The 13,719-nt window shown below is 37.1% G+C and overlaps 1 protein-coding gene across 1 annotated transcript in view; it reads right to left on the bottom strand.

Annotated features, from left to right (window-relative positions):
- The window catches only part of LOC103719462 (bifunctional fucokinase/fucose pyrophosphorylase), a 15,204-nt gene extending 1,485 nt beyond the window's left edge, over positions 1 to 13,719 (bottom strand). The window contains exons 1-6 of the mRNA XM_039121841.1: positions 13,323 to 13,719; positions 10,977 to 11,256; positions 9,193 to 9,560; positions 8,077 to 8,203; positions 5,786 to 6,802; positions 4,711 to 5,435 (exon numbers count right to left, since the gene is read on the bottom strand). Of these exons, the coding sequence (XP_038977769.1) occupies positions 4,711 to 5,435; positions 5,786 to 6,802; positions 8,077 to 8,203; positions 9,193 to 9,560; positions 10,977 to 11,256; positions 13,323 to 13,643 (2,838 nt within the window). The 5' untranslated portion in view covers positions 13,644 to 13,719. The remainder of the gene's footprint in view (positions 1 to 4,710; positions 5,436 to 5,785; positions 6,803 to 8,076; positions 8,204 to 9,192; positions 9,561 to 10,976; positions 11,257 to 13,322) is intronic.

Raw genomic sequence — 13,719 nt, 5'->3', positions numbered from 1 at the left:
ACTCATCATCATTAGTATATACATAAACATCAGACTAATTGATACATATATGTATCCCAACACAAAGCCAATTTTCCTAACATTGTAAAGTATATATAGTGCCATCTGATTTGAAAATTCACACCATTAACCATGATCTACAACATTGAAAATACCAGTAATCAGAAATTTGTAGCCTTTTTTTTTTGATACATCAAGTAATTGACAAATTTTAATAACCACCTAATCTGATTTAAGCATGACTATATGTACTTTAACACACATACATCATGAATAATAATGAAGATTTTTGTCAGCCACCATGAATCACAATACACCTGCTTTATTGTTGCCATTTGTTTGGCATACACTTGGTGCTTCAGTAACAAAACACCAACTATTTGGTTTTTCTTTCATGGCAAAGTTTTCCCGTCCAATCAGATTGGATGCGGAACCCTACTCCAACCACTTTGACCAACCAATTCATTCTAAGGACTACCTTACAAATGTTATATATCCTTATACCACACACCTGGCATTAAGTTTTAAGCTGTTGACGTGCAACAAAAATAATGCCTATATTAGCTTTAAGATTGGTGCATCTTCCATAGTTATCATTCTATTGGAATACCAATTAGTTATCAGTCTATTGGAATACAACCTCATAACAACTAATGTCGATGCACATCAACAGCCATTAAGTAATTGACTTTATTGCAGCAGAATTAACTTGAAGAATGTAATCTAGCTCCACTACTACACTATCAATAGACAGAGACTGTTGTGATCAAACAGATCTGAGGGCAAGACCTGTAGGATAAAATTTAAAGATGGGGTAGCAGAATATAACTCCAGACCATCGAACAAAACCCAAAAGCATCTGTCGCCCACAAATAGGGCTGAAAGCAGATCGGATTGTATCCGACCTATCCCTTTCTGTATCCAATTCGGGTCGGATTCGGATACTTTTTTTTGGTCCAATCGGATCCAGATAGTTAGTTCAAAAATCTCCTTGATACAGATACGAATGCGGATGCCCCTGATTTTTCTAGATCCGGATCCGGATATCCATATAACAAGAAAACCAATGAAGTGATTAACCAAACATAAACTAAAAGAAACCCGGATATCGGATGACTGCCACTTAAGACAGTAACCCAAATATAGCATACTTGATTCGAATAAAATCCTTCAAATCATCCTGTATGCCTGAAAGGCTCAAACCTCTCGTTCGTCCGTTTCGTCCCTCTTTCCTCTTCGTCATCTTCAAGCAACTAAGATTTCAAAGGTTTCATCCACTTCCTAGTTTCCACCGAGAGATTGCAACCAGCGATGGCTTTGAGATGTCTTGGAGGCACCATAGATCCCGTCTACTTTGGTGACAAGCAACTTTGAGCAGTATCCTCTATGAAATTGTTAGTTTTTATTATTGATAAATGCTTATTAAAATTATATTTTTTTAATTGAACCTTTTCTTTATGATCATATCTTTATTGCTAGTTTTCATCATTGAATTTTGCCCAAAATTTAATTAATATCCAAAAAAAATATTCGATTTATATCTGTATTTCGATTAAAAAAATAGATATGTTTAATATCTGATTCATATCTGTATCAATTTATAACAAATATGGATACGCTTAATATCCGATTCATATCCGTATCCATTTAGAATAAATATAGATATTAATTTTGATATCTATTTAATATCTGTATCCGTATTCGTTGAAAAATATGGATACAAATATGGAGATATCAATATCCAATCCGTTTTCAGCCCTACCCACAAACCAAAAATAATGTCCACAGCCCTAACCAATGAATCAAGTTGTCCCAAGATGGACGATGCAAATAGAGCTAGTGCTCTAAAATGAGTTGTAAGCAATAAAACTTTAGAACTAAAAAACAGACACTGGTTTAGGCATCCTAAAACATATAAAAACCAAAATCCAACTTGTCACAGATTGATGCACAGGCAAGAGGCCTTCAAAAGACAATTTTTGCTCTAGGAATTTTGGAAATTCTAAATCACATCAGTAGCATAGATTTTCATTTTGCAGCCCAATCTGTTAATTCAAGTTAATGTCCAATATCTTATGTGGATTATTGAAAGTTATGGGCTTGTTTGGCATCGCCGCCAGTTTCCGGTTTTGGGTTTCATTTCTGAGAACATGGAAACCAAGACTAGGAACTCATTTGGTTACCTGCTTTTTGATTTTTTGGAAATGCTTTACCAAATTTATGAAAGAAGTGAAAGTCCTTAGGACAATGGGTGGCATTTTCCTGAAAAAACCAGTTTCCACTTATTTAGAAAAATGGAACCATCCATAACCACCACTGCCGCCTCCATCGTCATTGCCTCCACCATTACTGTTAGCCCCAGCCAGCAGTCGCCGCCACTCAGCTGGCCGTCCACTACCACCACAGCCCAAGTGACTACGAAACAAGTTTTGGGTTTCGATTTTCGAGAAAAAGGAAATGGTTTTGGTTTTCATGAAAAATAAAATCTGGAAGTGATGCCAAATGGAACCTATATTGTGAGCAGTTTCTGTAATTAAGTGATACCAAAATAGGCATCTAACATAGTCATAAGGATTGTTTGATGACCAAGCAGCCCATACTGGCACATTTGAATTCAATAGATCCCCTAGCTTTATAATGATATTATCTAAATAATTACACAAATTTTTCAAGGAAAAGTAGCATTGCCTCATGAAAGATACATTTGTGTTTAATGTTTTGCCAGACTCTTGCATCTAGCTCAAATATCCATGCTGACACATACTGCTGAGTTGGATAAGCACTGAACAGTAAATGCTAATCAACTTCTTTCATGCATTCTAAATATTAGTCCAACTCGACCCATGGAATACCTATAACTACTTTTAAATGATCTATATAGTGTTACCTTCCAATATATACAGAAAAAAATCAATAGAGTGCTTAATACGAAGGCCACATTGTTAATTAATCAACCACTAATAAGATAGCACTCAACGATAAAGAAGCAATTTGTCAATTTTTTTATAGAAGGTAAGATGCTTTAACAAGAGTTATCTTTTGAAGTTTTCAATTTTACAATATTAAAAATTAACACAATTATGATTAATAGACATTATTTTTTCCAATATATCCCCATGCATACTTTTTTTATTGCTAAATCAACACTTAGTAATGTAGGACAGCCAAGGGAAAGAGATAAATTAAGGTTTTAGATAGGGCTGAAACCTAAAAGGTGCTGGAAAATTGGGTTCAGACCTGAGTTTTGATCTACACTGAACTATGAAATTTGGATTTTCAATAAAAATTGAGAGCAAATGCTCCAAAGAAAATGAAACTAATGGTTTGTTGGCCGTTCAGAAATCAGATCTGATTTTTTTGGAGATTAAGGTTTAATAGGAAGGATTGATAGCAATGAAATGAGATTTGATGCTAGGTAGAGAAACAGAACGAAAATAGAATCTAAGGTATAAAAATTGAACTAAAGAAGAAATACTGAAAACACAAGAAAGACTTGGCAGATAAACACAGGACAGAAAAATGATAGAGCGGGAGGCACTCTGGGACTGAGCAAGCACACCTAGGGCCTGGTCTCACACCGGATCCATGCATCACGCAGAGGTAGCAACTTCAGCAGCCATTAATTTCTGCATAACTTTTCATTCCACCAAGCATACAGCACTTAAGACCCTTGTCACAACAAAATAGAAACCCTAATTCAATTATACATTAAATTCTCAAAACCACCCTGGGAGAGGCATGGAACCGTTCACAGTTACTGTAGCATGAAAAGTACCATGTGAACAGTACTGTGAGCAATTTGGAACCAAAAATAAGACATATCAAGTGGTTAATAAGGATGTAAAATCATGTAATCTTAGCCCTTGGTTCCAAACAAACAAATAACTAAAAAAAGGAAAAATGCAAAAAACACAGAAAATCGACCACTAAAATTAATCTAAAGATTATGTTGTGTTGCATTTTGAGGTGATTTTGGATCTCATTACTTAGATATGCATCTTAGTCTGACTTTAGTGTCCATCTCAATAGAACATTGGTAACAGGCACATTTAAATACCTCTTGCAGTTCTAAGCTACATTATGAGGATAATTTTCTCTTAGTAACCCAAACTTTAGATAGACTCAATCACAAATATCCTTGAACTGCAAAATTAAAACTAGTTATCATTAACGAGATGCTCCTCGGATTAGAATTGTATATTCCAAGGCTCTACCATGTAACTTCAAGTCCTCAAGAAAAGATAATTAACCATGAAAAAATAATGCAGCAAGAAATTTTTTTAGTACCGAATGAAAGAAAGCATAATTACAATTATTAATCCTTCAGATATTGATCAAAATACAGTAGAAGATGACACTCCTGAAACTTTATGTTACTTAAAATTCTGTATAAGCAAAAATTTAAGAAATTGATTAAATCAGATATTATGAAAAGATATTTGCCAGGGATTGGATTATGGTTCAGTAAACCAAGCTGATAGACTAAAAGATTCGATGATCAATTTAAACTGCATGGTTTTTTAAAGACTGTTGCTACATTTTAAGGGCAAGAGAACAGAGAGGTGCTGAGCTCATTTTTTGAAGTAGCCTGATCAGGTTTGGAGAAGATATCTGATAGCTAAACTAATATAATATATGAAGGCAAAAATCAAAAAAGAAAATAAAAAGTCTAATTCTGAGCTGAAAATAAATAAGAAAGCAATGCCTTACTTGGCCACTGAAAACAACCAAAAGACGCTGCTCTAACTCCATCACTAATTTTGGTGAAGCTACAAGGGGAATCACTTGCAACCGCAATGGCTCTCCTGGAAAACTGTAAGTGCATTTAATGCCAGGGTACAGGCCTCCAATTTGATCTTGCCATCCTCCTCCTGTGCCCATTATTTGTTCTAACACCAAAACGATTCTAGCGACATTCTCATTACTTTCATCTTCTTCCATGAGATGCAGAAGTCCCTTAACCACAGCTGCAGCCAATATGCTGGAAGTTCCCAGACCACTTCCACGTGGAACATTTGCCCATGTCCTGATTCGTAAGCCTGAGTTTGACAAAATTTTGTGATAAATGATGCCACTCACGTGAAGTGCAGATTTTACAAGTCGGAATGGATCCTCTTTATTGAATGGTGGAGAAATTGAGATAGGATTCTCAGTATAAACATGATTTCCAGCATCATCCTCAATTAGAATGCCAAAGTTTTCTGTTGTCTCTATGACAGTTCTAATTGGAAGGGATCCTTCCAAATTAATTGCCATATTCAAAACACAACCTGAACGCTCCAAGCTCCATGGAGGTGTATCACTCCAACCACCTACAAAATCAACCCGCACTGGTAATTCAACGGATGCTCTTTTTGGCTGAAAAGGGACTCCCTCAAGACTTTTGGAAAGCTTTGATGAAGTAATCAATCCACCAGTTGAGCCAACCACATGATCTACAAGTAGATGTCAGGCAAGTGAAACAGAACTGTAAGAATAAAGGATCCTATAATAGATCATTAGTATCATTATGTATTTCAATTGCTTCATAATGATGGAAGAAATCGGATCAATAACAGCCCCCAAAAAATAAGGAGGTTAAGAATCAATAATACTATCTTAACCTCCAATTAATTAAACTTTTTTATCTAATTAATTGATAAAAGATATCCTTAAACATCATAAACTAAACATTTTTTTCCCTTCCCGATTTCACGACCTTTAGAATTATTCCTTCTAAGCTTTAATAGAACATGTGTCAAGTTTGATCTTTTGGAAATAAAAATAAGGTGTTTGACGCATGTACCTGCAGTTCCATAATTTACTGCTGATGCAGTCTCACTAGCAACTGCATCCCATACTTTCTGCTCCACCATGCAAGCAGCTGGATCATCTCCACATGCCCTAAGAAGATCGACTTGCACCTGGTATGCTCTGCTTTGAGGAAGAACCCCATGATTCTGATCCTGGAGGCTGGCACAGAGTGCAAGAAATTCTTTGCATATCTCAAGTCCTAAAATATCCTTCTGTAAAATTTCCTCACACAACTGAGACAAGTTGCGTCCAAGCAAACCATAGTTAATGCAAGCTCTAGCAATTCCAGCTGCAAGATCTGCTTGATGATTACTAGAGCCAATGCACATCTGAGGAAAATCTATGGACCGGTGCAACTCCTCTAAACTGACACGATTTGAAGTTCTCCACGTGAAGAGCAAGTTTTCGCAGTTGTTATTGGTTGAACCCATAAGCCACATTCCTAGATTAAGCATTTCAGATGGAGACAGGATGGGGAATAACTTTGCATTCCACAAGCATTTCTCTTGGGTGGCTGAGAAACCCCATAAATCAGTTTCTTGAATTTTTAGATCATGCAAGACCTTTCTCCATGGTTTCCCACAAAATGTCCCACCCTTTTCAATTGAATTTTTTGGGTTATCCTGGAGCCCACAATAGATATTAATTCTACCCATGCACCCTACTAAGGGAACTTGCCAAAGACAATGACGATCGGGCAAAAGAAACCAAAATGAATTGCCTGTTCGCTCAAATTCACTTAATCCATCAATGTTAACTCCAACAACAATGGATTGGGAACCAATTTGTACTCTACCCGATAGTGATGAGTCATAAACCAAAGAATCCTCTCCAATCGAAACTCCTGGTGAAATTTTGCTGGAAAGAATAACAGCAGATGCTGCAATATCACAAACAGTAGTTTCCGGTATAGAACACAGGTGCCTTCGACCAACTAATCCTGAATTAGAGCCCCCTAAATGATCCAGAACTTCAATAGATGTCCCAAAATGTAAGAAGGACAAATCATCTGAAAATGGGATTAAGGAGTAAATACTGATACATTGGAGATGCAGCACCAACTGCCCATGAACAGACGACAATTATCAAAACAACAACTCCTGAAACTATAAACAAGCAAAACTCGGTCCAATATGTATGATAATATATATATATATATATATATATATATATATATATATATATATGAAAGAAAGGCTAATGAAAACTAAATGAGTTAGCTGCAAATGGCCTTTTCAGCCTGAAACATTCCTCCATGGTTTCCCACAAGCTAGACAGAGGTAAACCTGGAACAGCTTATTGCAACCGCGACTATAGCAAGTTTCAGCTTCTGCTCTTGTTTTATAAGTCTAATAAAACAACAGAAGTAGGCTAGAGGAAATCTGGAAATTTGGAAATGTTATTTAAATTCTTTTATTCGATATAGCAAGCAATGAGGGGGAAGTACCTTATAACTTGTCAGTTGAAATCAATCATGTTATTTTTTTTATTTTTCTTTTGATTCACAAAAATAATCTTAGCTTCTGCTTCAAAGGAAAAGGAAAATGATGCCAGCTTCAGCATGAAAAAGAGCATCCGTTTTCACAATCTTATACGATCCAGACATGGATCCAATCCAATCCAGAATAGGTCCTGTTGACTGAACCATAATATCCAGATTTGGCATGTCTGCTCCTGGTTACTGAAAAATAACAAATATATCATATTGATGTTTCTCCAGTTTATTTATATTCTATTTCCAGTGCCAGCACTCACTTCAATGTTAGAAAGAGCTAAAAGGTAACAATCGGTGGCTCGATGATAATGAAAGAACTGACAGAAACTGGCCATTGTAGGTCCGGAGGAAAGAGTAAATGTGGCATGGGCATGATAATGCAAAAGATATAGATGAATACAAAAGCATTTTATCATGATCTCAGACAAAGTAAAAGAAATATAATGATCAGATTTCAGCATATAATTCAAAAGAGGCACCAGAATAAACAAGCGAGAAAATCACTATAAAATAATGCTTGTAACCAAGGTTCACTATTTCAGTATCGGACCTCGCACCAGTGCCATCTGGTACAGTATTGGTATGCCTGGTATAGGGGTTGGTTCGACATATCGACATTTGGTACGCCCTCTGTACCAAACTAATACGATAGGTATGCCCAATATCTATCGGTACCAATCGGTACGGCATACCATGGTTGCAACATTTGACTGTAGATTAAATTTTAACTAAGATGATGTAATAAGAAAAAAAAATCAAGCTGGTAATTCGAGTCAAATGGGACATACAAGCACAAAAGCTGAACATCTTCTGACTTCCCAATGCACTGGTCAGTTCTTTTCCCAAAGGATGCAGCTTCAACCATTCATGTTTTGCAGGCACAAATGCTGCAACTAGATCTTCATATAAACTCATCTGCAATAATTCTGAAATGTTTTAGTTTCCTGTTAGAAGCTCATAAGGCTAATATGGAGATAAATTATAGACCTAACGAGAATGTCATGATGCATGAAATACATGTTTGCACATATAAGTTAATGCATGCCCGGTATTTTAGCCTAGATTCTCGAGAGGAACAAGAACGTACTATAGGATTCCAGGAAAAAAAGTTTTACCCAATTCATTAAATGATCATTCAATATATTCAAAAGCTTATAGAATATTTATAAATATGGGAACTAAGACATGAAGAGCCTTTAGATAACTCCTATGCACTACACTTCTAATTGCAAGAACCACTTTTTGCTGTACAGGGCCATATCACCCAATATGGATCATACCATACCATATCAGTAGGGTATCAAAAATCGCTAGACCCCCATACCGAGTGTTTGTACTAAGTTATGTATTGTACCAACACTCGGTATGGGGTGTACACGTTGGGTACTAGCATGGGGTCTGGTATTGAGACTGTAAAACTTAGCAAGAACCATGGTCTTTCTTTAGGACTTCATACGTAAATATATTTGTGCTGTCTATTTTGCTAATCATAGAAAGCTCATTCTACAACCCAAAGTATATAATACAACATAAGTAAGATGGTGCTTCCTATCAGATGCATCAGAGCTAACACAAAATCACACTAGCAGATATCTGTGACCATAACATTTAGCTGATCAGAAGCCAAAAAAACTCCTCAGATAACAAGAAAGATTATCAGAAAATTTCAAAATAATAATTGATCATTGCATCATGTACATTCATTTCTAGGGGAAGGGTATACCAAGTAAAATTGCATTATAGAAAAAAAAATGCCATCAACTTTATTTTGTTAGATGCAGTGTGCCCTAATGGAAAGATCATTGTCTATTTACTAAACCAAGAAAGAAGTGTCAAGTAAGAAGACAACAAAATTGTTATACATGTTATTGCTGGCAAATCTATGTTGATTGATGATAGCTTGCCTCTTTTCTGCTATTGATAAGCTCCAGCATCATTGTTTGACTTGAAGAACATGCAAGCTTAACTAGCTCCACCCATGCTTTGCCTCTCATTGCTATTATTCCCGTATCTAGTAGTGCTCTACCATCATGTTGGATGGCCTGGCCCTTCAAAAGCTCTTCCATTGTTGGTTTTTGTAGAAGATTATCAACCAAACAAAGAGAATACTTCTCACTCACAATTCCCTCTTTTGCTGCTACAACAACGCCGTGATTAGTAGCTATATCCAGGGTAATTGGGACAGTGATAATGCAGCAAGCATTGTCAGGAAGAATCATGCTGGAGGCATCAAAGCAAGGGAGAACATCTCCAGTCATTATGAAGATCCCACCTGCAAGAAAAGGATCCAAATCCAGTAAGATAAACTAACTGATGAGAGAAAAAGTTGATCACACAAAATGCAATTACAGCTTTATTATGGCACACAAGATCAAAAGCAAATCTTTTGTTATTCAAACAGATATACTTTAGGAATAACTCTTCATTCAACTTATCTTGTAAACAAAGTCCGGGAAACAATATGAACAAGGAATTGACATTAGAGCTATTTGCCCGCACTTTATCACTTCTGAAAAAAGCATGAAGTAGACCAAGTTCTATGTTACCTTTCTATGGGTATTAGAATCTTGAATTCTGAAATTAGATGGAGACTAAATTATTGCACAAAGTACAAACCAAATCCCCATTCAAATTTTCCAAGTGTGGAGGTTGCAGATATTATAGTAAACAAAAGGAAAAGCAATCTAAACCAGCCTTACTAACAAGATAAACTGGACGAAACCTTCAAGAACCCATGCTTGATATGTGAATTCTCTAGACATTCTCGTATGATATTATGAAATATTTCTTTTTCATCATTAAATATTATTAAATAAAACCAGTGAATCTCCTCCCAAGCAATTTTGTACATCTTTTATTGCACTAGATATCCTCTTTATAGCTTATTATAGTTCCTACAATATCCTCAATAAAATGCACTGTTGAAGTAGTCTGCACCTAAAATTGACTCGTGGCCTCCAGTTTTTAATGTCTGGAACTTTGCTTATTTCCTTTTGACTTTTTTTTTTAAAGATCGTTGCTTTAATAGCAAACTGTAGTAAGGTTTGCTATGTACCACCCTGTATCGGATGCACCATACCGTATCAGTGCTGAACCAAGACTCGGTACAAGAGGAGTACCAAGTCTCGGTACATCGAATCGGCCCTCGTACCGAGTATACTGACACTATCCTGGCATAGTACTAGTATGCGGTTTGATACCGAAATGACAGATATTGGACTGTATAGATAGATGCACAAACACATGTCAACACAAATATTATCACCCTGCCGATATTCCAGTTGAAAACAGCATAGAAGGGATTTAGGTCTGTGATACAGGCTTTAGCAAAGCATTCAAACTTGAGGTTTAAAGATTCTGCTTGGTGGAGCAACCACTTAAGAAGATAAGGTCCAATATGGATACTTATCGGAAAAGATTGAATTCCAGATTGGAAGTGCTGATGTTATTATTAGACTTTAGCTGATGAGATTACTTCATCTACACTACCAAATTCAAATTTATAAGTGGACTAAACATGGAAATACATGATCAATGTGCAGGCACATAAGACAAGGAATGCCACCTTTCACAATTCTCGACATGCAAAAAAGCAAATAACAGTACAAAATAATAGTAGGCTCTGTTTTTAATGAAATATTAGGGTCAATTTCATTTAATGTTAAATACGGATAATTGGTCTATTAACCTTCATTCTCAAAAGCTTGTCTTGCACAAGAAGAAATTGCCAGTATATGGTCAAAAAGCAATGGAACAGGCCCATCCGGGTTATCTGCTGCCAAATATGGCAGTGGTAGGAACACTTTCCCCATTGGGTTTGCCCACGGAACCCTTTTAGAATCGCCTCCAGCATGAAGTAATAGTATATGCCTTTTGGCCATAAGGTTTACCATAGATGTGAAAGAGCTGTCATCGCTGGACTGGCCATTTACTGAAGATGGTAAACTCCCTCTGTTGTCATTTGGCACCTGAAGAAGATACACATATCTAATTTAACAAACTAACTGAAATTAACTCATTCAAAAAGATTCAACATAAAGCCAAAGGAGGAAGAACTGTCAAAACTTGTCTAGCATTTACAAAAATGGAAAAATACTAAGAACAAGCATACCAATAAGAAAAAGAAATTTTTACCAATGTTGGCAACATGAAAAAAAAAAACTCCACGACATCAAATAAAGGATGCACCATTCAGTTACAAAGGAATAGCATAGATGTAATCAGAAGACTTACTATAAGATAGCTATCATATGATAGGATTGGATGTAATCAGAAGACTTATTATTACTAAATGGACTAAGCAACAGGCTTCTTTCTTCTATTTGAAGCAAAAGGCTGAATCCAATAAACAGAATGACCATGAAACTTTAATTTTTGCAGATCATAGATAATACAAGTCAATGCTACTAAAATCTCTTCTGAGATGCATGACTGATGACCAACACATCTAAGGATTATTCCCCCATAATTGAGATCTAAAATTCTAGTTCGTGCATATGGTATCTTACAAGCCATATGGTAGCCTAGTCAGCATGATGCAAGCCCTCAAACTTTTAGGGGCTACTGACCAAATAATACCAATCCACATCAGTTAATATCAATGCATACTAGACTGGCAGTAATTTGCCATCTATATCAGCATCATTTGGCATGCCCACCATATAAGCAAAAAGACCTACTCAAACCTTTATATATTAACAGATAGGGTCTAACTTCAAAATAATCACATCAAGCTAGAGCTACCCCACTACTCTCAGATTGATCAAGAATTATACGACGACATTTGAACTTTTTATTTGATGTCAAATGACAATTTGCAATATGAAACATGTTTTATCCTAAGATTGAGCCCCTGAAAAAGGGAGGAAAAAAGAAAGATATACTTCAAAAAGAGATCAAAGTAAGGACAAATGAACCCTTAAAATAACCAGGTTTCTTATGGTGTTTATTGGTGTTTATCAGTTTGTATCAGTTTGTGCCAGACTGTATTAGACCAACATAAGCCAATAGACACTGGCACAGACTATCCCTAGTTCATGCTACTGAATCGTGCTAAAATCTAGCTAAATTCCACTAATGCAGCAACCCCTTTTCTTTCATGGTTTCATTTCTGTTTTCCTCTTTAACAGATCTCCTCTATAATTTATTTCTTGTGAAATAATAATCATCAATTTTACAAGACATATGTCCAGATGTCACATTAACATGATTGTCAGTGCTAGCTTCAACTAGTCTTGACCACCTCCAAAAGCCAGCTGAAGCCCACCTATCTACTTTCTTCAAAAAGCTTTCCCAGCATCCAATGCACAGCGGATGACACTGGAAAGAGACTAATCCTTCACAATCCACACTTCCAGAACAAAGAAGCCTTTGAAGCGGTATCACAAGAACTCAAGGAGAAAGCATGCCTCTCTCTCTTAAATGGTAGATCAACCAAAAGGTCTCCAAGGCCACAAAATCTCCAAAACGGTAATCTAAGCAGGACCATAACTATGTCTCTTGTAAAACTAAATTAACCACAAGTCTTTCTTGAATCTTGATTTGTCATCAGGCTTTGATTCTCTTTTTATGAAGGAGGGAAGAAGCCAAGCGGCAAAAAGCAGGTTCCATACCAAAAAAGCATCCATAAAGGGAAAAAGAAAAGCCCCTGCGTTATACATCATGGGCCCTCAAATGTCAGATTCCTTAACTAACTGTTGAAAAAAACATAAAAACACCAAATAATCAAGACATCATCAGAGAATCGACCGTACCTCCCAGAAAGACATATCCAATCCATAATACTGTACCCAAAAATATAACATTCATGTTACTTGAACAATAATAAGAAGAAAATATCCGTCAAATGACGAAGCCGAAATATTAATGCACAAACAGCTAATCGAAGGCAATCAAACCCATCAATACAACCAAACCCTACTTCAGGATGTACAATCAAGAAAATCCCACCAGCATTTGCTCCGGGGAGTGCATTAAAAAAAGAAAGGAAAACACAGAAAAGAATCTCGAGAATAATGAGGAGAAGGCATGAAACCTCGTGGAGGAGGTGGCGGGCGAGGGTGGAGATGGCGTGGAGAGTGGCGGCGCCGGAGCCGATGCGGGCGCCGTCGGGGTCGGGGACGGCAAGGGTGATGGTGGAGGGGGCGATGCGGCCCATGCGCTTGGCCCGTCGGAGCTGCCAGTCGTAGAGGGCGGCCTGCTCGGGGCTGGCGGCCGTGAGGACTATGGCGTCCCAGGTGGGCACCCGCGCGGGGTCGCGCACCGACAGCCGCAGCCGGTACCATGATTTCCGGAGAACCGCCGCCAGATGCTCGGCTCTGTGGCACCTCCTCCTCTCCCACCTCCTCCTCTCCATCCCTCACACCCTCTCTATTCTCTGTGTCTCCGTAATTGCGGAGGGTAGATCTATCGCTATTCAAGGGAGCGGTCGA

The sequence above is a fragment of the Phoenix dactylifera genome, chromosome 2 (assembly GCF_009389715.1).
Source record: "Phoenix dactylifera cultivar Barhee BC4 chromosome 2, palm_55x_up_171113_PBpolish2nd_filt_p, whole genome shotgun sequence".
In the NCBI taxonomy this organism is placed as follows: Eukaryota; Viridiplantae; Streptophyta; class Magnoliopsida; order Arecales; family Arecaceae; genus Phoenix; species Phoenix dactylifera.
The sequence above is the reverse complement of the archived record's forward strand: the minus strand, read 5'-3'. Positions and strand labels throughout refer to the sequence as shown.